Genomic DNA, 25,260 nt, shown 5'->3' on the forward strand with positions numbered 1-25,260 from the left:
TGTGGCATAGAGTATATAAAGCCTGATACACTGGGGAGATACTTTGTCAAGTAAGGTTTTGAAAGGTCTCATTTACCTTTGTCGGATGAGAGCGTCAAGCCTTCGCGACAAGAGCGAATGGTGGTCTGCTTATTCACTTGAATTTTGCAAATCATTGTAGATGAAATCTACTAATTTTCACGTGAAATATTAGCAAGGATGCATTAGATTTTTAACTCCTGACCAAGATAGCACATAGCTATCCGAAATGCATTTGGGCAGGCCTATTAAGGCCTCATATGATAATTGTAGAAACTTGAAACAATGCACTATCAAAATGGGAGCCAAAGAAGGTCGATGGACACTGGAGTTACATCATCATACTTCTTTTTATCATAATAACTCGAGCAGCTCAATTTATAGCAGCATCAAAGTTTGCAATAAGATTTCTTGGAAGTCGGCACAATAATGCGTTCCCACTATCCAACCTACACGTAACGTGACAAAAGCTCAAGAAAAAGATTTTCAGTTAATTCAAGCTGTAGCTACTGTCGAGCTAATAGATGTGAAGAAAATCGTAAGTTTAACATGTCTGTCAAGTTAAGAAACGAAAACAATAATTTCATGGCATTATAGGACGAAAATAAGTTAAGCACCAAAACGAGGCTATGCTTCGTGCGAGCCTAAGAAATGCCTCCCACGAGGGAAGCAAAGCTCTTTTCACCTCTAAATTAAAGTAAGTCGCATCGAAGACGCGTTGGAGGCTCCTCATGCGGGTGGACCGGTGAGGGTGGGACTCTGCAGAGACTCTGCTCCCATTAACTCTATGCCATGAGGGGGGTAGGGAGGAGCAGAGAACGAGGAAAATTTTACTCGACTTATTTTTTCATTTTTTTTTTCTTTAGATAAACATGTTAAAACGCACGTTTTAACTTGTATCCATATCAGATGAATATATCTGGCACTGAAAACTTGATTTAGACGTCAATTATGCTAGCTGGAATACATATGCTAGACGCTTGAAACTCAAAATTTGTATCACAATCAAAACTCACACCAATATTTCTTGCCGAAATCGAAGCTAAGCAGATATAAAGCGGCGGAAGCTGGGAACTGGGAGCAAATTGTGATGCTTTATCAGAGTTCAACTTTATTTTGTTAGAGGACATCCAGTTAGCCAACTCAGGCGTATCGAAACATAGCCACGCAAGGCGTGCAGGAGTTATTTTTTTTGTCTCGGAGATAGGAGCATTCATGGAGCTGTTTACAGTAATGATTTGGTTAATTTGACAAATACACGTGTTTTTGGTTGCGATGTACAGCAAGAAAGAAACTGGGAATTTATTATGTACCTACGATGTTACATCGGTAATGGTAAGATAGCTAAATAGTAAGCCATAAAATGTTTGACTGAGCAAACTACAGTAATCTGACACGTCTTCAGATTAATGTAGATACCATCTTTTTTTTTTCTTTGATTCATTCTTTGATAACACCCACACCGTGATTAGTGTGACACGTGCACATGCATAACTCCCTCACTCACCGATCACATAGTCCTTCCAACCCCCAAGAAGAATTTTTGCTCAGAAATACTCAAGTTAAGAGACCTTTTCGCATTTTATACGGGTCGTAAGTTTACCCTTTTTACACAACACAACACAACAACACTACTTCACCGAAAATAGAAAGAAAGAGAAAAAAACCTCTTTGACACATGGAAAGTCTGATTTAATGAAATTGCGCTTTAACTTAGTACCACACAGTCTTCAAAGAACATTTGAGCAGTTTTGATACTTTTTACCTTTAAAAATATGGGACTGAAAAGAATGTCATAAAATGCCCATCAAATAAAAATAAACTGCTACTGCAGAGAAGTAAAAACCGTCCAGAAATGAAAGCTTTTTTGTTTAATATCCTGGGAACAATAGCCGATAACTTGTCAGCTCTAATTGAATTTACTCCCATATAAAAAACAAAACTGTTAAGTTAACATTGGTAACGAAAGATAGCAAACATCTCGTGGGAAAGAGTGGTGACGATTCGTCAGCTCTAGTTGAATTTACTCCCTTGTGAAAAACAAGAGTGTCAAATTATCCTGAAAAAATAAAAATATCTCGTTATATTTGCACGCAACAAGAATAAAACAATCGTCACCTGCACTTACTATTGTAAACGTTAGAACTGTTTCAGATCTAAATAGTCTCGTCTCCTCTAAAACCTGTCCTAAGAACTAGAAGCGACGATTCGTGACCTCTAATTGAACTTACTCCTTGTGAAAAACAAAAGTATCAAGTTACCTTTGTAACTAAAAATAAAAATATCTCGTTGCATTTGCATACTACTAACTCCCGAATTGTTTCAAACCTCAAGGCTCATCTCGTTTGTAACTAAAATCCTCAGCCTAACCCACAGAAAATGTCGAAGTAAGCCCAATATATGAATACTTCCTCCTCTTTTATAGAAGAATAAATATGGCCGTTCTAAACTGTGTCGGGATCAAATCTTCTCACATACCATTTACCTTTACAACAAGAAATTTGATTGGCTGTTTATAGTAGATCCAATCTGATTGGTGTGACATACATACATCTCTCACTCATCCATTGGCCCGTCCATAACATACCCGACTAAGAGGTATTTTTTTTACAAAACAATAACCCAAAAATCATGTTGTTCAAAAGAATACGATGAGAAACTGAAGAGCACTAAAAGCCGTCGATGATTTTGGGCGAATTAATACCACCTCTCGTATAATAAAAGAGAAAATCAGATCGAGTTGAGAAACAATTGCGAGGTATTTTTTCACTTTTGGGAAGAAGCCAAAAGTTCGCCGATGATCAACGGCGAAGAAATTCAGCCTGTAAATAACGCTGAATCGGTCATGCCGCGTAAAAAAGCTTAAAACTACTATATTTAAAACAACTGAGGTTGGTTTGTTGGAGGTCTTCTATCCCTATCAATTTTATTACTATTATTGTTGTGTATTTGCTTATTTATGGAGTTGCAAATAAAAAAAATGATGATGATGATGATGATGATGATGGTAGACTGAAGAACATCGCGACCTGTCGACGATCATCATCGGGGTAATTCTGTCTGTAAATTAGGAACTTTGACCTATGAGAATGTAACGTCTAAAGTGAGTAAAATGTTAATAATTCGCGGCACCTTTTGTTTGCAAAATATCTTAACAAACGGCGACAAATAAAAAGAGTCTATTGCGTCAGCGTATTCGACATAGGTTTATGTTTTTTCGCCTGTAAAAACCAGTCGGTGGGAGATTTCATTTAAGAAAAAAATTTGAAACGTTTGCGTGTGAATAGGACATATAATAGTCATCATGAAAACATGAAATAGAAATAAAACAACTGACAAGGAATAGAATAATAAATGTACCTCTAGGCGACCTGTACTCCTTCCTCCACAGAGGTTTACAGAGAAAAGGGTTTTGTTAACAGCCTTGTGTACCGAGTTAAAGCGCTCTTATCTATTTCTGTAAGATATTTTATGCAGTGGTTAGAAGCAAAGTACGCCAACCCTCAAAACTGTTAGCCTATATTTCCAAAGTGTGTTTTTGAAAACAGATAACTCAAAGGAATTGGTAGGGGACAATTTTAATTGCATTTTTAAGCAAGGCGTTTGTTAGGGAGTGTCCAATTTGGTGATGCGCCTTTCAATTATAGGTACAAGAATAACGAATAAGTTATTTAATGAATTAGTTTTTGTCTTTAAGTAAGTTGCAAATGCGATGTGAAAGGCAGTGGTTGTTTGGGTCAGTGAAACCATCTTGGTAAGATCTTAATTCTGAAATTTTCACCGAGCAGCGACAGGATCATAGACACTTTGCAAAAAAGTCTAAATGTACATGATATTTGAATAACAATACTTTATACATCCCAAGCCTTCTTTTCATATGAAAAACCTGCGTCTGTAAACAAAACTAGTGAGACAATCTCAGATAGTGCAGAGCGCAATTGATAGCTCTGGTACAATAGTCCCATAAGTACTCACCCCTGCTCGGTTCACTTCCGGTTTGTGTCTACCTTGGTAGTCTGCTACGGCTTTTCCCCTTTGCAGCGTATATGTTTCAAGGTTGTATTTTAATGCAAGGTCCAAAAATTACGCACAAATTAATTACTACTGGTGTTTTACGTTGATTTTCGTTCATTTTAAATTCAATAATACGCTGAAGCAGCAAACGTGACAATTTAGCTCTTCACACCAACTTTGCAACTTGATACTTTTGTTTTCCTCGCAAAGGCATGTAATATGAAACCCTTGTTTTCTCCAAAACATAAGGAAGATGTCCTTGTTTTTTGGGGATAAATGAAAGAAAGTTAAATATCTGATGTAGTGATGAAGAAACGGAACAGAAACGATGTTGTTTTACTAAAAATGCAAATTTTTACCGATGAGCAAGAACTAATTTCATTATCAGATAGTCACGAAATACCACTTTCTTTTTCTGTTACCACCTTTGTTGTTAACAATAAAGCAATTCAAAATTAACACACAACGATATTGATGGCTGAGAAGCATTTCAACGAAAAGTATTGAAGATAGACAGCGCTACTTGGCCGATATGAATGAGTCTCCTCAAAGACTGATTAAATTAATTTGCACTTTCATTAGGTGCCACGACGTCTGCAGCAATATTTGAGCATTTTCCTGGTTTCTTTTGTTACAAATTTACAATCTGCGGAGTATTAAAGCCACTAACTTGGGAACTTTTTGGTCTCTGTTACAGACACAATTAAGGCAAGAAATAAACAAGCCGCTAAGGAGAAGCAATACAATTGAACCCTGACAAGCACACTATTGTAGATTGAAAACGGCAGATGATATTTGTTGAACCGACCTGTGTGCAATTCTAAAAGCTACGCAGCCACAGTAACGTTTTACTTTCGCAATGAAAGGGACAATTGGCGCTACCTGAAAAACAACTGCCGTCCTTGGTCACATGACATGATATATAAAATACCGCGTGGAAAGATAGTATATAACACTAACGATGCTAGAACACATGCGTGTTACATGTTGAGCTCTACCATAAGGAAAACCACTCAACATTTGTGCGTGATTCCGTATGCAATGTATCCTTCACCTAATATAGAAGCCACGAACGCTAACTAATCTACGCATGCGTTTAGGGCAATTTAGTTTTGTTCTAAGGAGAATGGTACCACAAGGAGAGCAAGTGGTTACCTGAAACAAATATATAGCTTTGCGATGTTCAAAGCTAAGTGATGGCGATGAAATGTGTTTTACGTAAAGAACACATGTACCTTTCCCACCCTACCCCCACTACTTCCTTGCCTCTAAATTAATTAATTAATTGAAATTAATTAATTAAACAAACATTAAAGTTTACACCTTAGCGCCATAGGGCCATAAAGCCTTAGTTCCTTAGCGGCAGGCAGCTCCCATAACCATCCCAATAGTGCACTCTGCACTAAAAACGAGGCTATTCAAATTCTGCAAAGTGGCTATATTTGATGCTCTTGGTGTTCTTGTAAATTGTCGTAGTGTGGAGGATACACGTGTGTTAATAGGGAAAGGAACCATTTTTCTCGCGGTATTTAGGCAATTTCGTTGTTAACATCGCGTTTGTACACTATAGGCTCTGACAAGAAACATAACAACGCAAGATGACAGATTAAAAAAACACTTTCACCGGATAGAATTAGATCCGGTCTATGACTGAAGACTGAGGACTGCAGTCTGAAGTCTGAAGTCTGGAGGCTGAAGTCTGAAGGCCGAAGGCTGAAGTCTGAAGGCCGAAGGCTAAAGTCTGAAGGCCGAAGGCTGAAGTCTGAAGGCCGAAGGCTGAAGTCTGAAGGCCGAAGGCTGAAGTCTGAAGGCTGACGTCTGAAGGCTGACGTCTGAAGTCTGAAGGCTGAAGGCTGAAGTCTGAAGTCTGAAGGCTGAAGGCTGAAGTCTGAAGTCTGAGGGCTGAAGGCTGAAGTCTAAAGGCTGAAGGCTGTAGTCTGAAGGCTGAAGGCTGAAGGCTGAAGTCTAAAGTCTGAAGTCTGAAGTCTGAAGTCTGAAGTCTGAAGTCTGAAGTCTAAAGTCTGAAGTCTGAAGTCCTTCCTCGGCTATCGTAATCGTCTTATTATTCACTGCATATTTCCATACTTATATCATTATCTGAGTCGATTGCACGATGTCGACGTTTTAGTTTTATCTACTGAATCGAAGCCATATTATTGCAGGTGGTAACGACGGTGTCGTGGTATTCTCGTGGGTCGAATGAAACTCGCGAGGAAAGAAAGCGAGACAGGAGTGTGTTTTGAAATGTTCTTCGTACATTATTCTTTCATTTCGTCTATATATATTTCTTAAAGTTTTGATTGCACGATGTTATTTTCCTTGAATATGTCGAATAAAGTAAAGTAGGTTCAGGGTCAAATTTCAGCACCACAGCTGGCTACTGTGACTAGAAAATTAATTGCGTTGAAAGGAACCTTAAGTCAAAATTGATTTCGTTTGCTGAGGTAGACGACAGAAGAAAATGTCAATAAAGACAGAGACGGAGAGATGACTGATTTTCAAAGAGAATTTCACTGTCGGTGTTGTTTCATTTCCTTGACACGAAAGCTCGCCATTTCGACCCTGCAGAAATCTTCTTCAACAAATAAGGTAACAAAGTTTTCTGATTTGTGAAACATTAATCCGTGGCAAAGAATTATTGAAGCATTCTGTTAAAGGAATTTTTGATTTCCTGGTAAATATTTTGCTTTTAAGCCTGGTTTCTGCATGACTGGTAAGTTAGCTGCAGTGATCGTTGTGATCACTACAGAAAAGGTTGAACGATCTTACGAATACCTGTTTCCTTTTGATTGCTACATTGGGGTAGAACATTGAGAATATTACTCCGCGGCGCAAAGATCTGAATTTTATTTCTGAGTGATAAAATTAATATTTTACGGACAAGCGGAGCGAGTGAGTGAAATATTGTTTTTAACACGAGACAATGTCATTCATATATTTAAAAATAAGCCACCGTGTAATGTTTACCAGATTAAACATTTATTCTTTTTCCACACGATTTTATAAATCAAACTTTTAAACGATGCCCTAACAGTCCAAGAGTCCTCGATATTCGAAAACGCCCAAGAAGTTCCGATCCGTACCGCACACGCCGAGGATTAGAATCTTTAACTTTATGAACGAAAAACTAATATATGAAAAATGTACTATGGCAAGTAAAACAAAAGGATTGCGTAATGCCTAAAAGGTATTGCTAAACACTAACGAATGCAATTGCCCGTGTTCATTACGTAATGCAGAAAGGTATTCGTAAACACTGACGAATGCAATTGTTCCGTGTTCATTCTCCCCCTCGTTGATATGCCCTAGCATGTCAATACAACGATAATGCCCACGATAAAGGGGACTGTCCTTAAGTGAAACACAGCTAAACTGTCCAGAAATCTCTGTAAGTCTTCATCTTCATCATCATTATCTCTGAGCACGTTCAAGACAGTTCAAGCTGGCATAACTTGGTAATAGGTCTAAGGAATTCTTCTTTTCCCACCTGAACTTTGGCGACCCTTACGTGTCCATCTTTGCCTGGATAAACTTCGACAATTCGACCAAGAGGCCAGTGTCCTCGTGGTGTCTTGCGTGACATGACTAACACCACGTCATCAACTTGGATGTCTCTCTCAACAGTTAACCACTTTCTTCTGATGTTGAGAGCTGGTAACCACTCCCGAATCCAACGATGCCAGAAATGTCTAACTAGTTCCTGGACTCTTCTCCACCTCTTCTTTGGGTTGAATGTGGTCTCATCTACTGATTCTGGTGCAAACTGTCCTCCGACCTGACCAAAGAGGAAATGATTCGGCGTCAGTGGCACGACATCTTCAGGATTAGCTGATTGATAAGTCAGTGGTCTGGAGTTTAGAAGTGCCTCCGCTCCAGTGAATGCCGTCATTAGCTCTTCATCTGTGATGTCTGCATTGCCCAGGATTGGGTATACTGCTCGCTTTGCGCCCTTGATCATAATCTCATGGGCACCTCCAAAATGAGGTGCATGTGGGGGATTAAACTTCCATTTTATTCCTTGGTTTGCGGTGGATTTAGCAATCTTGTCTTGATCAAGCTCTTTGACCAAATCGCTCAACTCCTTACTACCTCCAACGAAGTTACCTCCATTGTCGGATAACATCTCTCTTGGAAGCCCCCTGCGATTGACCATTCTGTTGAAAGCATTCAGGAACGAGTCCGTGTCAAGTGCATAGGCCATTTCCAGATGGACTGCTCTGGATGCCAAGCAGGTAAAAAAACACAAGTAACGTTTCTGTCGACGTGTCCTTCTTCCTTGCACAGTGATGAATTGTCCACCATAATCCACGGCAGTCTGTGCGAACGCTCTCAAGGAAAATCGAAGTCTGATCTGTGGGAGAGGGGCCATAATTTGTTTTGCAGCTTTAGCTTTTCTTCTTTGACATTTGTTACACTCCTTCTCCCATTCCCGAATTTCTTCACGACCAGAAATGATCCAGAAGCGTGTTGATAAAGCCGCCAGCAATTGATTCGTTCCACCCGCGTGATTGTCTTTCTCGTGATAATGTTTGACAATTAGCTTCGTTAAAAAGTTCTCACGAGGCAGGATTATCGGAAAGCGAGCATCCTGAGTTAGAAATTCTGCATACTTAAGGCGTCCATCGCATCTCATTTGGCCCTCCTCGTCCAGCCGTGGTTGTAAGCCGAGCAGCTTGCTCTTTTTGGGTAATTCTCTTTGTCGCTGAAGTGCCAAATACTCGTCGGGATATTCCTTTCTTTGTGCACCCTTTATCACTTGAACTGCAACATCTGCGATCTCTTCCGCCTTTAATTCTCTTCTCTCTGTTGGGACTTCTACAGTTATCTATGAAACGACGAACCCATGCTTGAACTCTTATTAGCTTTGTCCAACTTGAGAAGCGTTTTGGATCGAGACGCCATAACTGATCATCTTCGTGAACTGAAATCATTGTCCAGTCTCCCTTACTTCGGCCTGCCTGTGAGCTGCCTTGAGCTGCTTTCTTGATTTCCGTTGCTTCTGAAATTTTGTCGGTGTCAATTTGACTGACGGGCCAGTCTGACTCTTCCTTTTGAAGGTAATCAGGACCACTCCACCACTTTTTCTCCGTGGCCAAGTCCGAAACTCTCATGCCCCTCGTAGTAAAGTCAGCAGGATTATCATTGGTTGGCACGAAACGCCACTGCTTAGGATTCGTTAGGCTTTGAATTTCTCCCACTCGATTTGCTACGAAAGGTTTAAATCTCCGACTTCTTCCTTTTATCCACCACAGGACATTCATACTATCGGACCAGAAGACTGCCTGACCCAATGCACCACTGTAAACTCTGGAAACTGACTCGGTCAGCCTTAGTCCCAGGATTGCTGCCATCAGTTCTAAACGAGGTATACTTGTTGCCGCAAGTGGTGCAACTCTTGTCTTGGCTGCAATTAGTCGACTGGATACTGATCCACTCTCGTAGATAACCTTCAAATAGACAACAGCACCATATGCATCTTGCGATGCGTCTACAAAGGTGTGTAAGGTCTCCGACAGTACAACTTCTTCTGGGCCAAATCGTAAACATCTGGGAACTTTAATCGTTGGTAACTCTTTCAACTCACAGAACCATTCTTGAGATTTGTGGATCAACTCCCTTGGGCATAGCTCGTCCCATTCAAGTCCTGCCACCCACATCTCCTGCATCATAACTTTGGCTCGAATGGTAAATGGTGTCAAGAAACCAACTGGGTCAAATAATGTGGCGATTTTCTTCAGGAAATTCCGTTTAGTGAGCTGAAAGTTCTCTTCGGGCGGATTTGCTTTGAACGTGAACACGTCTTCTTCTGGAAGCCACGTGATTCCTAGTGTCTTAACTGTTGGTAGGGGATCTTTGTTGATGTCCACCTCGGATGCTCTATCCTTGATTGGTATCTTCTCCAGAACCTGGGGTGAATTGGACAACCATTTACGAGCGTGCATTCCTGCCCTGCTCCACAGCTCATCTAACTGCTTGTACAACTCAATACCTTGACTGTCGTCCAACACAGAGTCCATACTGTCATCCATGTATGTTGACTTTGACACAGTTTCTGCAGCCAAGGGCAGCTCATCTTTGTGCTGCTCAGCATGTGTTTGGGAGACGAACTGAGCTTGAAAAGGCGATGAGTTAACGCCAAACACAACTCGGTTGAACTCGTACTCTTCTGGTTTTCCCTGCTGATCCAAGGATCTCCATAAGAACCGTTGACATGATCGGTCCATAGTTGCAACTTCAATTCTCAAATACATCTCAGCGATGTCACAGATGAGTGCAACAGGGTGTCTTCTGAATCGAAGTAAAACATCGTTCAAATCTGTCTGCAGTTTCGTTCCTTGATAAATGACGTCATTGAGGGAGATTCCTCCAAACTTCGCAGAGGCGTCAAATACGATGCGAGTCTTTGTTGTGGCTCTGTCCAGTCTTACAACGGGAAAGTGCGGCAGGCACCATCTCCTTGCGGGCTTTTCTTCGGTTGGGTCGATCTTGCGAATGTAGCCCTTCTCCAAATATTGAGTAATGTTTTCTGAGTAGGCTGCTGCGATCGCTGGATTCTTCAGTAAGCGTTTCTCAGTGTTGCGCAATCTGCGTAGCGCCGTGTCACAATTGTCTGGTAGGTCAGGAATGCTCTCCTTCCATGGAAGTGCCACTTGATATCTTCCATCCAAGTACTTGCACCTTCTCTAACGCACATTGCTCATCAGGATTCAGAGCGGGTCGATCATGTGATGTGCTAGGATTCTCTATTTCCCAGAATTGTCGTAGTAAACTACTTATTTCGTCAGCGTCTGACTGTTCTCGCACAAAATAGGTGTGTGCAAAGCTTGACTGATAGTCACCTCCTTTGAGCCCACTAACCGTTCCTGTACATGTCCATCCTAATGGCGTAAGTCTTGCTACTGGTTCCCCGGGCTGACCTCGAACATCCTTGAACGAGTAGTGTAGTTCAGCATAATCAACTCCAATTAACAAGTCCACTATTGGGCGGATGCCAGGATTTGGAAACTGTATCCCTCTCAAATGGGTGCACTTTGCCGCATACTTTTCCCAATCGATAACTTTCATGTTTCCTGCGAATCGTTCCGCTGTGAATGCACTTATGGTAGTCTTCACATTTCCATCTAAACTCTCCAACTCGACCTCAACTGGCGTAGTCTCGAAGGTTTCAGTCTGTCCATTTAGAACATTCACAGTTACGCTTTGAGGATGTCCTTGAAGTCCAAGCTCAGCGGCTACGTCAGCATTTAAATACGTTTTCGTTGAAGCTTCGTCCAACAACACATTCACTTTAATTCTACGATTACCATTCTTCAGAAACACTGGTACTGTGCGTAGCGCCACAAATCTTGGTTGCGCACTTTGTGACGTCACTGTGGTGTGAGACCTCTGTTGGTTGCTCAAGTGGATCCTGAGGAGGAGTAAGTGGAGGAGTAATTGTTTCGGTTTCCGCGACAGCCTGGGAACCACCTGAAGCTCCTTGTTCCACTTCACGACGATCATGAGAGTTCACCTGTTCACTTCGATCTGCCGGCGCAGAGCCTCTATGCAACAATCGGTTGTGAGTGTTCTTACAATTATTTATCCCGCAAACCCTTGATCTGAAGCACGTTCCTCCACTGTGATCTCCTCCTAAGCAACGATAACACAGTTTAAGGTTCTTGGCGACTTCCCATCTCTCTGAAAGATTCATAGCCTTGAACCTGTCACAGCGCCAAACTCCATGATGACCACTGCAAACTTTACACGGTCGAAATCCAACTCTTCTCTGATTCCCTGAAGAATTCTGCGTGTTACCGAAGAAAGTCATTCCACTGTCTCTCTTATGTCCTCTTTTACTCAAACCGTGATTGTTTCCGATGCTAATGTCTGGAATTCTGCTTCCTGGATGATGAATTCTCTCAACCTTTCCACTGACTGCCAACGACCATTTTCATGAATCCATCGATGATAATGCGCTAGCATTGCTTCTGTCAATTTCTTGCACAAACTGAGGTAGAGTGATCCGCTTCCTAGTTCTTCATGCCGACCGGCCTCCTTCAGGTTTACTACAGTAACGTCTAACAAATCTGCAAGTCTCTCAAGGTCTCTTGCATTTCCAGGGCGAGGTGGCTTAAAGTTCTCCAGTTGTTCTAAATGCACGGCAATCCGACGCCGTTTGCCGCCAAACTTTCGTTCCAGTCTTTCCTTTGCCGTCTCATAAACCGCTGCAGAGTGTCCCAAAGGTTCCACGACCTTTAATGCTTCGCCAGATAAGTATTGACGCAACTGAAGCAATTTGTACTCTGGTGTAGCGGGCGCCTCGTCCACACATGCCATGAAAGCCGTTTTCCAACCCTCTTACAATTTTTTATCACCACTGAATACGGGAATTGAAACACCTTAAGTTGATTCCACATATCCTTGCCAAGCGATGGTGTTGAACGACCTTCTGCCAAATTGTTCGCGGAAATTTTTCTTGTTTCTGGTCCTTTGAACTCCGACTCTTTCAAATCTTGAAGGTCCTCTTCATTAAATAAACGACTTCGATACTGACGACTTAATTCTTCTAAATCTTCTTTTTGACGAGCGATGTCTTTTTCTCGCTTAACCTGTTCCTCCAAAGCTAGTTTTTCCACACTCTTTCGTACAACGCTTTCCTCGATTAGACGTCGACGAGTGTTTTCTGAGGCGTCAGTGGCCAAACTCGATAACTCATCCTTTCGATTGTCCAAATATTCTTGTGCCTTGTCATGAGCCTCCGAAAATTCTGCCTCTAATTTGTCCATTTCATCGGTGAGCTTTTTTCGTTTCTCTTTCTCTTTGGAGCTTAAATATTCTTGGGATAATTCTTCCATAGTTGATATCGTGCGTTCTTGCACTTCACAAAGCTTTTGACAAACCGCCTTAACTTCCCGCCGACTCGGATAATCTTCTTCATCTAGAAGGCTCAGCAACTTGTTCTTGATCCTGGTGAGGGCCGATTTATCCTTCGCCTTTTGCTGCTTTAAACTGTCGATGCGGTCTTCTTCTTCGTCCATTGCTTCGCCGCGCTCGCCGTCCACTGACATGATTTGGAACCTCGCTCTGCTACCATCAAATGTTTACCAGATTAAACATTTATTCTCTTCCCACACGATTTTATAAATCAAACTTTTAAACGATGCCCTAACAGTCCAAGAGTCCTCGATATTCGAAAACGCCCAAGAAGTTCCGATCCGTACCGCACACGCCGAGGATTAGAATCTTTAACTTTATGAACGAAAAACTAATATATGAAAAATGTACGATGGCAAGTAAAACAAAAGGATTGCGTAATGCCTAAAGGTATTGCTGAACACTAACGAATGCAATTGCCCCGTGTTCATTACGTAATGCCCAAAGGTATTCGTAAACACTGACGAATGCAATTGTCCCGTGTTCATGTAGTTTTCTTTTTATTATGATTTTCGCCGAAAACCTGTCGTCTAAAAATAATAAAACTGTATTTCTAAACACTGCAAGGCGAGTTTTGTGTTAGTAGGAACAGATATTACGGTTGGAAACCAAGAAAGTCAAGAAACCATTGTAGTCTTTATCAGTCGAACAGGATAAAGGGAACGTAAGAGTGTCGTGTTTGGTTTTGGCATTCATTTATTGCTGTTATAGTTATAAGTTATAGTTATATTTATAAGTTATAGTTGCCTGTTCTGCAAGTAGCAAAAAAATGGCTTATTTCCTGCTCATTCGTAGAAATGAAATATAAGTAATCCAAAACTGGAATGTGTAGGTTGAATGATACTTATTTCGCAGATCTCTGGTCTTGCATGTACAAGTAGTTCTATGTCCAATTGTATTAAATCAGTGAACACGAACTTCGTTCGATGAATTTTATAGTTTTTGCCGACTGTCAAATTTGAGCCAAATTTATCAGAAAAAACGGAACCTGCGGGGTGATGGGGAGTAGATCTCATATCTTGTGTATGAAAACACTTGAGCAGCAAAGACGGGAAACTTTGGTCTGTGATCCATGAGTTCACCTAACCTATATATGGCGTTAGTACGGAATAATTCGGCCGACCACCATTTTTGAGCTTTTTAATTTCAGATTTTGCCCGGTTTTCTCAGACAGTGACTCTTAAGAGAATAAACCATTTTACAGTTGTCTGCTTAGTGACTTGGCCTTTGAATGGCAGCAAGGCTGGAGGTGAACTCGTCTGGATACAGACTTTACTGCTTGTGTTGTGTAAATCAAGTTGCTCTTATGCTAACGAGTTGACATTCAAGTGAGGAAAGCCGAGAGGTCTGTATCAAAGCAAGGTCACCTCCAGCCTCGCTTGCATTCACGGCCAGGTAACTAAGCACACAACTGTAAAATGGCCCATTATAAAGAGGCATTTTGGCACTGCAGGAACATCCGAAACTTCGAACTAGCCTTACGCATTAGAAACTTTTGGTCAATTAGGGCATTAGGGCGAGCTATGAATCGAAAGTCCTTCCCACGGTTTTCCAAAGATGGAGAACCTGGCTTGGAAACAGTGTCCTTCCTCGCGGATTCCGCCATCTTCGAAAGAGCATAGGAACGAAGTTGCTATGAATCTATTAGCCCCGAAGCTCATTAGCCTCGAAGCTCACAGTTTTCTTCGAGCTACGCTCTCAGAAAACTGTTCGCTTCTCGGAACAGATAATTTCCGCGGACAAATATCCCTGCATATTTTTCGCCAAATGGGAGCTATTGTTTATACATTCTTCTCAGAAACTACCCCTACTACACTTGACAAAAAACATAGGGTCTTTAATGTGTCTTATCTCGAAAACGAGTAGGATGACCTTCCATTTATTTTGAAATTTTTGGCAAAAGTTGATCTTTACCTTACTGCATGGCAAGTTTAAAACAAAATACGGAACAAAGTTACTGGTTTATCCTGTCAGGATGGTATTTAAATATTCACTCGGAACTCGGACAAATATTTTACTGACATCTTACGTTTTGACTTGACAAAGTTCATTCGTCGAGTTATCCAAGGTGAAGTTAAATAGTTAAAATCTAATTTATGATGATGACATTAGAGTGCTATACACTAAAATATTTAAGCTACCTAAATTTGCTTCGCAAACGTTTTGTAAACTGGAATATATATTCTTATCACGCAAATGAGAGCATGAGAAAAATATTTTTAAAAATTAAGCTTGAGATGACAAAACTTTCAAGCCCTATTAATAGTTTTTGAAGGAAATTTAGAATTCATTGGACTATTGGTGATATTATGCTTACACTGTATATAACCGTGTTTCAGTGGTTTTGTGCAAAACGATTATTCAGTCAGTTAATGTCCACGTTCTATGAGCAACGCTTTATCAGAAACAAGTCGTTGAACATTATGAAAATCATTATGAAGACAACACCAACTGAGTATAGGACTCGTTATATTTTTATTTATTTTAAATTTAGCTACTTATAAATTATTCCTTATTGACATAATATATTTACCAGTCTATCCTAGGTCTTGTATCAAAGTCCTTAAAGTAAACTGGTTCCTACTTCAGAGTTAACATTAGTAATATTACCTAATACCGGTATTGCCTTAGTGGCAACTGGCATGAAGACTTGCCTTTGGGTGGGTGTACCGTGGAATATCCCACGAGTCACTTGAATTTCCTCGGTATACACACAAACCTTTAGGCGAGCGTGTATTACTAAGAAAATACGCCTGACAAGTGAGATATTCCCTGGTATACCACGAGAGAGCGTTGCATAACTATTTTATACAATGTCATAGTAAATACAGTGGTCAACACAATCAATACGACATACCGCGACGCATAATGGTAAGGTTGGATGTAATACCGTCGAATATGCAACGGCTTTTCTGCTTTCTGATTGGCTGTTTTTTCTATGGCATGTTACAAAAGCACTTATTCATGATTATAGCAGCTACTGAAATTAACTTCCATGAATAATTCACAGCTTATTGATTTGAAGTCCTGGGCTACTTAACTTTACATTCAAGTGGGTATTCGTTTCGCTTATGCTGTTCTATGAACTTATTGATGAGAAACATTACTTAAATTAGCAAGTCTGCCCAATACATGAATACGAGCGTATCATTACATTAGTTTATAGCTTAGTAGATTGGTTAGTTATTCCAAGAAACACTGTCTCTTCTTGCGTTCCAGCCCACTGCCTGAGAACGAACTCGGATTTACTGCTATGCTTTTCCAGTTGAGATATTCGTCTGCGCCGCCTGAAAAACGACAAAGAAAGTAAAATGGTATATTAAAGAAAAGTTCACTACAAAATTACTAGTGGCTAGTTTATTACACCAAAACAACGCTAGATCTACATTCAACATTGCAACTCACGGTCATGCAAGATTTAAATTAAAGATAGCTTAACAACTCCTACCATTTAGAGGAAAATTCTCATCTGTGCAAATTTATTGAGCCTAAGACTTTCGTCACCGAGATGTTGCCTAGCAACATGACATATCCTCATTACATCATGCTGGCTTATTAAATATTAAATAATTTCAAAAGATTATTAGATATCTGACATCGCTCTCTCTGGATATAAATACTGTTTTGCAATGTAAGAACTTAAGTCTACTGGTAATTAGCTTAACTTTGTTTATTTCTCTTATTATGTGTGTTTCAATGTTTGTTTGTTTGTTTGTTTGTTTGTTTTTTTGGCTAACCCAAACATGTAAAACATCTTTTCTTTTAACTGAATGTTACTTTGGGTAGCCAGCACCCCTATCATTTTTGTTTTTACTCTGGCCAAAAAGTTGTCTTTTCTAACCCTGGGATGATATAAAAGTTTTTGTTGTTGTTTGCATGCCAGAATATGAACGCTCGAGCTCTTATTTGATTTGGTGATAAGCATTGTCAGAGAGTTTCCCAGTGCTTCAACGTTTACCAAAAAAACCTGCTCTTGTTCACTCATCTGGTCAGAGAGAAGTCACCCTGAAGTCAAAAATAATATTTTCGCAAAATGCCTAATTGGTTACCTGCAGACAACAACGACAACGATCACCATGACAACAATCACGGCAAGAGAAACACCAATAATGATCCACTTGGGCTGTGACGTATTGATCCGGGACTCACGTGGGGGAGGTGCACCTCCATCTGCATGGTATGCCCGGATGTCGTAAACTTCTTTCCGGAGTTGAGATGACACAGCTGCTGCTGACATTTTCAGAGCCTGAAGTAACGCATCCTGAGTCGTGATGAAGTTTTCTTGCTCGTTGGAACGTAGGATGACGTAAAAGGCTACGATTAGGTCAGCTTGATCTTCTCGTGGAAAGTGTTTCAAAAAATACACAGTTGCTGTTACGCTCCCACTGTTGATTGATCTGTGACAAATTGTGTAAGGGAATGTTATTGTGTGTTTAATTCTTACACGATATTTCTATAGATATGTATCTCATGTTTCTTGTTACCAAACCCACATAGTAAGATATTCATCGGTAAATCTAGACTCACATTCGGGGCAAACGACCCACATTGTAGGAGCCTAATTACTGTATCTGGTTGATGTAGAGGAAAGCAATTAGGAGTGTTACTTGGCTAAATGCCGCGCTCGTGTTAAAGCTTGAATTTGATATTGTTATTTAAAACTTGTTTTCATCGACAGAATACTCTACATGGAAAATCAAAACGTATTCTGGTGTTTAGGACAGTAATTAGACTAATTAAGGCCCTCAAAACCATCTTTATTGAACTATCAAGTCAGGGCTTAAGCTTACGAGTACGCAGGGTACTTGATGTGTTACCGACCTGTCGCTATTATCAAGCTCACCTTTTATTTACTCTGGAATGATAGCAATTTTCCTCTTGACAATAATCTACAACGACCTGGGCAACAATTTCCTTAAACGATTGAGACAGTCCATCCTCCCACTGTGAAAAGAAAGAATAACAACATGTTTACATTGTCTTTGTCCTTCTCCTTTTAAGTCATTATCTCTTTAATTCGTTTTGACTTACAGCTTTCCTTCGAAAAGTTTGTTAGACGTTTCAAAAAATACAGCTAAGTTTTTTATATGTTCAAAAAGATTTAGTCAAGAAAACAGAAGTAATTGGGCAAGTGCGGATTTAAAATATAATGTGAAAAAGAAAACCTGATCAATGCGATAAAATTTTAAGAGCCAAACTAAGCTTAAAGATCAAGATTTTTTCCATCTTGAAAATTTTGCTCGGGGTTGATGGCCTGCCTTACCGGAACAATGTTTTTCTAGTTAACAAAAGTCAATTGACAGTAAAGTACTGGCTAAATTTGGTCACGCTCGAGCCATGTGTTGTCAACGGTATTGTTTACCTCAGATATATCGACATTCCTTATCGTCATGGCGACAGCATTGTTGATCGCACCTTCTAGAACCTGATCGGTTTTGACAGAAGTTGGGTTCCCTGTTGAGGATGGTCCATCTGTGATTGGGGTAATTTCTGATACAAAGACAGTATATTTGTTTCATTAATATGTTTTCATCAAAGGAATGCAGCAGATTTGTACAGTCAGTTTAAACACAAATATCAGTTATTCCCACTGTCTGCTATTGATTTCTTTCGATTTCAGTTTTGAGAATTCGTGTTCAGTTACATCAAAACAACATCGATTTCTAAGTAACTAGTAATTTAATTTACTCTCGTAACCACACAAATCAATCAACCTTCACAAGCATTGCCACTGGACCACTGGAATCCCTCCTGACATTCACAATGGAATGATCCTAAAGTGTTGATACAAAGCTCCAATGGATCAGCACAATATATAATATCTATCAGACCGCATTCGTCGATATCTGTAACGAAAAATATCATATTTCAGGTAACCAAACTATATCACATAAATAGTAATAACCTGAGTACACTACAGTCTAACGGGTTTTCTGTTCCAATGCTTAACATCAGAGGAACCCTTTGTTTTCATATGGCGTCATCGTCACCTTGTTGATTGTCATGATCAAGAGATTTCTACAAAGCTTCCTCTGTTTGTACTATCATCATGACTGCCGTGTCAGTTATTCATAGCCTGCGATCTGGCGTTCTTACTTTTTGGCGAACGGGGGAAGGTGAAAAAGTTCAAAGATTAGGGGGGAAGGTGGAAAAGTTCAACGATTACTGCGGAAATAGCGTATCTTTCCCAGGAACACGAGGTGCTTAATAGCTCGCTACGAGGGACTGAACATATTTCAAAATTTAAAATATGCCAGAATAATAAGCCGGTCATATTACCATATTAATCATAAAATAGTTTAATCAACATATGCTTCGGTAGAAAAGTAAAAAATTATTCGTCCCTCTTTTCTTTCTCAATGAAAGTCCCCGTGGGTAATTGGTTTTGTTTTTTGCCAATTTTGCACTGTATCAGTGAACGATGACAGAATGAAACATTATTCCAATCACGGCAAGATCTTAAACACAGCACATTTACCATTGCAAGTCATTTGATCTGAGTCCAACTCGTAACCAGGATCACACGAACACGTGTATCCTCCTTCTGTGTTGTGGCAATTCTGTGAGCATCGGTGTCTGTGTGTGGTGCATTCATCGATATCTGAAACGATAAAAATGGTTTGCAAAGAATATGTTAAGTAATATATTTAAAATACGAGGGACGTAGTTTTACCACATTTCCAAACACCGAGACAAGAGTTTAAAATATGACGCTTAGCGGAGTATTTGAAATCTAAAAATAACAGAAATGAAAAAGCCCAGTACCCAAAACAGGTAAATAAAAAGAAACTCTAACTGAAGACAATTGTACACGAGCATAAACTTATGATTTAGAATCCAAGACTACCTTTAAGTCATTTTGCTCCATTGAGTCAAAAGTCTTTATTGCATACTTTCACTTTTAGGTAAACTTCTTGAACGATTGCTACATTATAGTACTTCGGAAACTCTTCAAGGACACCTCTTTATAAAATACATAGGTATATAGGCTATCTATTCATAACCCTCCTCTCAATCCCTTTGACCTACCACCGCATGATTTGCTGTCCGCAAGCAGGTGGTATCCTTTGTAACAAGAACACATTGGATGGCCGTGATCCTCAACACAAACTTGTTGGCAGCCCACTTCGGAACTATTGCATCGCGCAATTGCTGTGAATTTGAAAATATATGTGGCTCAAGTACTAGTTACACTGTAGATAGTAATAAGGAGACTGTAATCTTGAGTCAACATCCTTAGTCGCAAATGCTACACTCATAATTTTAGTAAACATGTGGTAAACTTACGTATGCAAGCGGTGCTATCCATTGGATCAACTTTAAATCCATCTAAGCAAGTACAATTCCGTCCACCAGGGAAATTGGTGCATGTCTGCATGCAATCGTTGGAATTCACGCACTCATTAATATCTGATAAGAATAAAACAATACGAATAAGCATTCGTCTGTTAGAATCTCTGTCTGCAGATCGAAACTGCTAATCGAGAACGCTTATAGGTCTTTGCTCCTTAAATGTTTTCTTGTCATAAAGCGAAAGTACACTTTAGTAAATAAAAAAGATAAAATAGTGCAATTATGCAGATTACTTCAACATACCCAATCTAACAGTAAAAGAAACTGTAGTTTGATAGACTGTTTCTGGAGAATTTCAAACAGAACCGACGCAAATTGTACAACAACTTTGGGTGTGCAGTTCTAGATGAGGGTGAAACAACAGAATGGTTTCAAGTCCAGTCAGGAGTAAAGCAAGGTTGTGTCATGTCTGGTTTCCTATTTCTACTTGCAATTGACTGGGTCATGAGCAGAACTACGGAAGGTAGAAGAACTGGTATACGATGGAAGTGCACCTCGATCTTAGAAGACCTAGACTTTGCAGACGACATCGCTTTGTTGTCATCTAGGTACGTCGACATAAGAGATAAGACCAACAGACTAGCCGATGAAGCTGCAAGAGTCGGTCTTAAGATCAATGCAAAGAAGTCAAAAGTCATGCGGGTGAATGCCAAAAACGACCAACGAATAGAGATTAATGGTGAACAAGTAGAAGACGTGGAAGAGTTTGTGTACTTAGGCGCACTGCTGGACAAAGAAAGTGGAACAACCAAAGACATACAGCATAGGCTGAGTAAAGCTAGACAGGCTTTTTATAGGATGCGAAGAATATGGGGTACCAGTGAGATTGGCACAATCGTTTAAAACAATTGTTAGGTCAGTTTTGATGTATGGCTGTGAAGCTTGGAAACTTACGAAAACAGAAGCAAAGAAGCTGGACGGTTTCCAATACAAGTGCATGAAGAGGAATAAGGAGGCCTCAGACCATCTCCCACCAACAAATTCAGGAGAATACAGGAGTGAACAGAACGAGCGATGACATCAAACGTAGAAGATGGAATTGGATTGGACATATAATGAGGAAAGACAAAGAGGAGCATTGCGTCACAGCTCTGGAATGGAGGCCAGAAGGGAAAAGAAGGCCTAGTCGACCCAAAACAACATGGAGGAGAATGGTTGAAGATGAAAGGAAAACAGCTGGGTGGCAGTCATGGGCGAATGTCAGAAACCTCGCAGCAAACCGTAGTGGTTGGAAAGAGAATGTCAAAGCCTTATGTGCCTTATTGCATAAAGAGATATAGGATAGGATAGGAATAAGCGAAGATGTTACGAGCTTTACACGAGTCTTAAGGCCAGTGCCATCACGACGAAATTGACCAATCAGTTTCAAGGGTCAAAGATTAGACACCAATAGACTGACAGAAAGTAATTTTTTCCTTGCCTTTTATGATAACACCTGCTCAATTTCCTCTATTTAATGTGTAGACTGCCAGTCCATGATAACAATAGCCGACCTTCTAAGGATCACCATCACCAGAACGAGCATACTAGACGAACTAAGGGTGCGTTCCTTTGAGGTGATCTGGATCAGGATCAGTGATCCAAGATCACTCGGATCATGGTGCACCAATGGAACCGATGAACCCGTGACAAGAGTGGATTCATTGGTTCCTTTGATGAACCATGATCCGAGTGATCTTAAATCATTGATCCCGATCCAGATCACCCCAAAGGAAGGCACCCTAATTTTTAAGCTAGTAATAGACGACGTTCGATATATCAATATTCCAACATGGCTCCGAGGCTTTCAGGACAAACTTCCACATTTGGTGTTATTTTCGTTCTATCCAAATCTCTTTTAGGGAATTGGGAAACAAAAGGAGCTTTGAAAATTTACAATTTTGACCCGAAAGCCTCGGAGCCATGTTAGAATACTGATACATCGAACGTGGCCTCTTCACAGGCAATCATCTCTAGGCCTTAAATATGGCAAGTTTACAGGTTCTGAAAGTATTTTGTTCGTAGCTAGGAAACCTTACCAATGCAGGTGACGCCATCATTCTCGATTTTATATCCCGGATTACAGTCACACACATACGAGCCAGGCGTATTGATACATGACTGGCTACATCGGGACACGTGATCAGTACATTCATCAATATCTAATGAGCAATGAAAAAAATATATATTTCAATTAATTGAGGGTAAGATTTACTTTTTCAGTTTCAGGAGCTTAGAAAGTGCACAAAATTGAGTACTACATCAATGTCGATGTGTCCGTGTATATGATTTATTTATTTCATTAATAGACGTAACCACGTAGTGACATTGAAATTAAAAAGTTATCACTGCAGAAAAGTTTAAGACATACAGTGCTTTTTTGTAGATAAAAAACACGTCCAACAGACACTTAGCGTTACGCAACCGACCGAACAGGGTGCAAAGGAGGTTACTGAAAAAATTGCACAGATTTCCTGAACTGCATTACATAACTCGATTTTGAGCGATCGGGAGCTTATCAGTCTTACCAATACACGTAGCACCATCTCCATGGTAACCACTAGGGCACGGACCGCAGGCGTATCCGGTTTGATTGACATCAGGTGGAACATTAACACACTCTACGCCTGGGAAACAAGGATCATTGTTTTCTACACAAGCGTCAAAGTTACTTTCACAGAACTGTCCCGTGAGTTCCGCAGGACATTCACACGATAATACAATAAATCTGGCGCCACTGTCCAGCTGTCGCTGAACGTCTTCATCGTCGACGCAGCTGCCATTATTTTGACATGGACACAGTCGAACCAGGGGCCGGAGCTCTGAGGCTGAACCGTTGCTGCCCGTGACGATAAGCACAGGTTCAACCTGTCAATCAGAGAAAAGTTTTACGAAATGAGGCATCAAAAGAATCAGGCCTTTTTATTTCGTTGACAACAAGTTGGCATTTGTGTTGTTGAAAAATATTCACACAGCTTGCGGACAAGCTCTCTTGGGGAAAGGCTTTCCTCATCCCCTCCCCCTAAAAAAGAGTGTTCACTGGTTAGCATACACATTAGAAACAAAAACCAACATCCGAAATATAACAAAATCCAACCGCATGGATAGGCAGAATAGCAGTCAGAAACATAGTCACAGAGAAATTTTAATCTATCGATAAAAACGGTGGTCAAAAACATCGTCAAAGTACAAATATCATTCTAGGGGAATTCAACACCAACCTTCTGTATGGACATCGGCCGCCATCGAATAACCAGATTCTGTGAGGTATTGGTGACGATTTCTATATCTGGAAAGTACTTGACGGAGAAAACAAACGAGCTGCTGGAGTTGTGACTGGCTGTGATGATCACTTCAACTGTTTCATTTATAGTAGTGTTGATGACTTGTGGTCCGTAAATGTGAGGCGGGAAAGTTGCTTTGAAAAGATGAAAAGAGTAGATTGTTAGAGAAATTAAGCCGACGTCTCCAGATGTTTTCGCAGATTACTAAAGGTTGCGTTCTCAGTTCTCGTGGGGTCGTAGAACTATAGGGAGCCACTTTAATATCCCAAGGAATGGGGAAAACCATGCTAAAATGTCGGGGATAGCCGTTGGGTAATTTGGATTACACCGCTAAGGTAGGTTTTAACTTAATATTTGATCGCTAAAAGATACCACTTTAAGACGGGTATGGCAGCATTTTTTTATTATTTCTTGTAGTGCAAACAACCCTAAAAGATACCTTGAGGGCTAAAAAATAACGGCGTTTTGACCTTAAAACCCTAAGTGAGATCAAAAACCGTGATTTATACCCCTAAACGAGACGACGAGCATCGCCGACCTTTTCACAAGGAGTAACCCCCCCCCCCCCCACACACACACACACACACACACACACACACACACACGCACCTCCCCGTGAGCGTAGTCATTTCTTCGCAAGTGCACCTTTAGTTTGCTTTCACAACGTATTTATCGTTGGATATCTTACCTAGCTTGTTGTTCATTTGATGATTATCTTCCTCCAGTTTTTTTGTGGCCACTCCAAACGACGGGTCAATTGTCACAGCCACATCAAACAAACAGTTGGTATTATTTCCACAGACGCTCTCTGCCTGTTGTCTGAACGAGTCATTAGTCCATGTAATGTTGTCTATGAACATTGGTACGTAGTCGAGATCCATGAACGTTAGGGGACTTTCTTGAGCTTGGTAAGTGAACAGCGATTGAGAAGCGTCTATTTGCCCTGGAATAAGAAATGAAAACAAAATCGGTATAATTGTGTAAAAAATCACTTGTTATAATATAGATAAGACCCTGCGCGAGCTCTGATTCGTCAAAAACTCGTGTTTTATCAGAGTAGAAAACATGGAAAAAGCGTGTTTTGTTGTTTTTCGCCACATTACCTCTATATCAGAAAGCAAATGAAGAAGCCTAGCCGTGTATTACACTGTGATAAAACACTCCGGACATTGAAAGAACACACGAGAAATGTAGAAAACACTCGCCTGCGGCTCGTGTTTCTACATTTCCCTCGTGTTTTGAAATGCCCGTCGTGTTTTATCACAGTGTAATACACGGCTTAGGTTTCTTTATTTGTTAATTTAAAAGTGCCTTGATCAGAAAAAGGAGGCATGGTTATCTTGGCAAAACCCAGTACCAAGTGATAGCTTCAGTGCATATAATAATATAGACAATGAATAATGATCCGAGAATGTTCATTGTGTCGAAATTCAGACAGCAATTGGCAAAACTAGAAGTTATATTTTGGTACGAACTATACCATCATCAGACTAGGATTACCATTAATCATTTTTTTTTTTTTGTCTCGCCAAGCGTGTAAAGAAGCGAGTCGCAATCCTTTTCAAGCAATGCATTAAAAAGTTGTATCTTCTACAGACCAGTACCTTTGCGGGCTTTGTGGCAACCCTCGCCGTCTAGTCATCAACGCACTGACGTCAGTTAAAATAATTTTTCAAAACGAAATTTCCCCTCTCTCTCA

General features: G+C 40.3%; 2 protein-coding genes and 1 pseudogene across 4 annotated transcripts in view; all 3 read right to left on the reverse strand.

Annotated features, from left to right (window-relative positions):
* Positions 1–7,459: 7,459 nt before the first annotated feature.
* On the reverse strand, positions 7,460–10,591 carry LOC110054772 (uncharacterized). Its single transcript, XM_089292402.1, has 2 exons — positions 8,991–10,591; positions 7,460–8,857 (listed from the first exon to the last, which is right to left on the reverse strand). Exons 1-2 carry the CDS (start codon positions 10,281–10,283, stop codon positions 7,460–7,462), a joined length of 2,691 nt encoding a protein of 896 aa, XP_089148528.1. The 5' UTR covers positions 10,284–10,591.
* Positions 10,592–11,868: 1,277 nt separating this feature from the next.
* Positions 11,869–13,120, reverse strand: LOC149111201 (uncharacterized; annotated as a pseudogene).
* A 2,281-nt stretch (positions 13,121–15,401) lies between these two features.
* Positions 15,402–25,260, reverse strand: part of LOC110064694 (mucin-like protein) — a 33,826-nt gene continuing 23,967 nt past the window's right edge. For all 3 annotated transcript variants that reach the window (XM_089291881.1, XM_089291880.1, XM_089291882.1), the window contains 12 exons: positions 24,250–24,504; positions 23,499–23,695; positions 22,806–23,145; positions 22,317–22,439; positions 20,233–20,355; positions 19,975–20,097; positions 19,424–19,546; positions 18,660–18,791; positions 18,308–18,435; positions 17,789–17,889; positions 16,995–17,342; positions 15,402–16,232 (listed from right to left, as the gene is read on the reverse strand). In XM_089291881.1, coding sequence (XP_089148007.1) covers positions 16,106–16,232; positions 16,995–17,342; positions 17,789–17,889; positions 18,308–18,435; positions 18,660–18,791; positions 19,424–19,546; positions 19,975–20,097; positions 20,233–20,355; positions 22,317–22,439; positions 22,806–23,145; positions 23,499–23,695; positions 24,250–24,504 — 2,120 coding nt within the window. In that variant the 3' untranslated portion in view covers positions 15,402–16,105. The remainder of the gene's footprint in view (positions 16,233–16,994; positions 17,343–17,788; positions 17,890–18,307; positions 18,436–18,659; positions 18,792–19,423; positions 19,547–19,974; positions 20,098–20,232; positions 20,356–22,316; positions 22,440–22,805; positions 23,146–23,498; positions 23,696–24,249; positions 24,505–25,260) is intronic.

The sequence above is a fragment of the Orbicella faveolata genome, unplaced genomic scaffold, assembly GCF_042242905.1.
Source record: "Orbicella faveolata isolate gen_17 unplaced genomic scaffold, um_ofav_v1 contig_24, whole genome shotgun sequence".
Lineage (NCBI taxonomy): Eukaryota > Metazoa > Cnidaria > Anthozoa > Scleractinia > Merulinidae > Orbicella > Orbicella faveolata.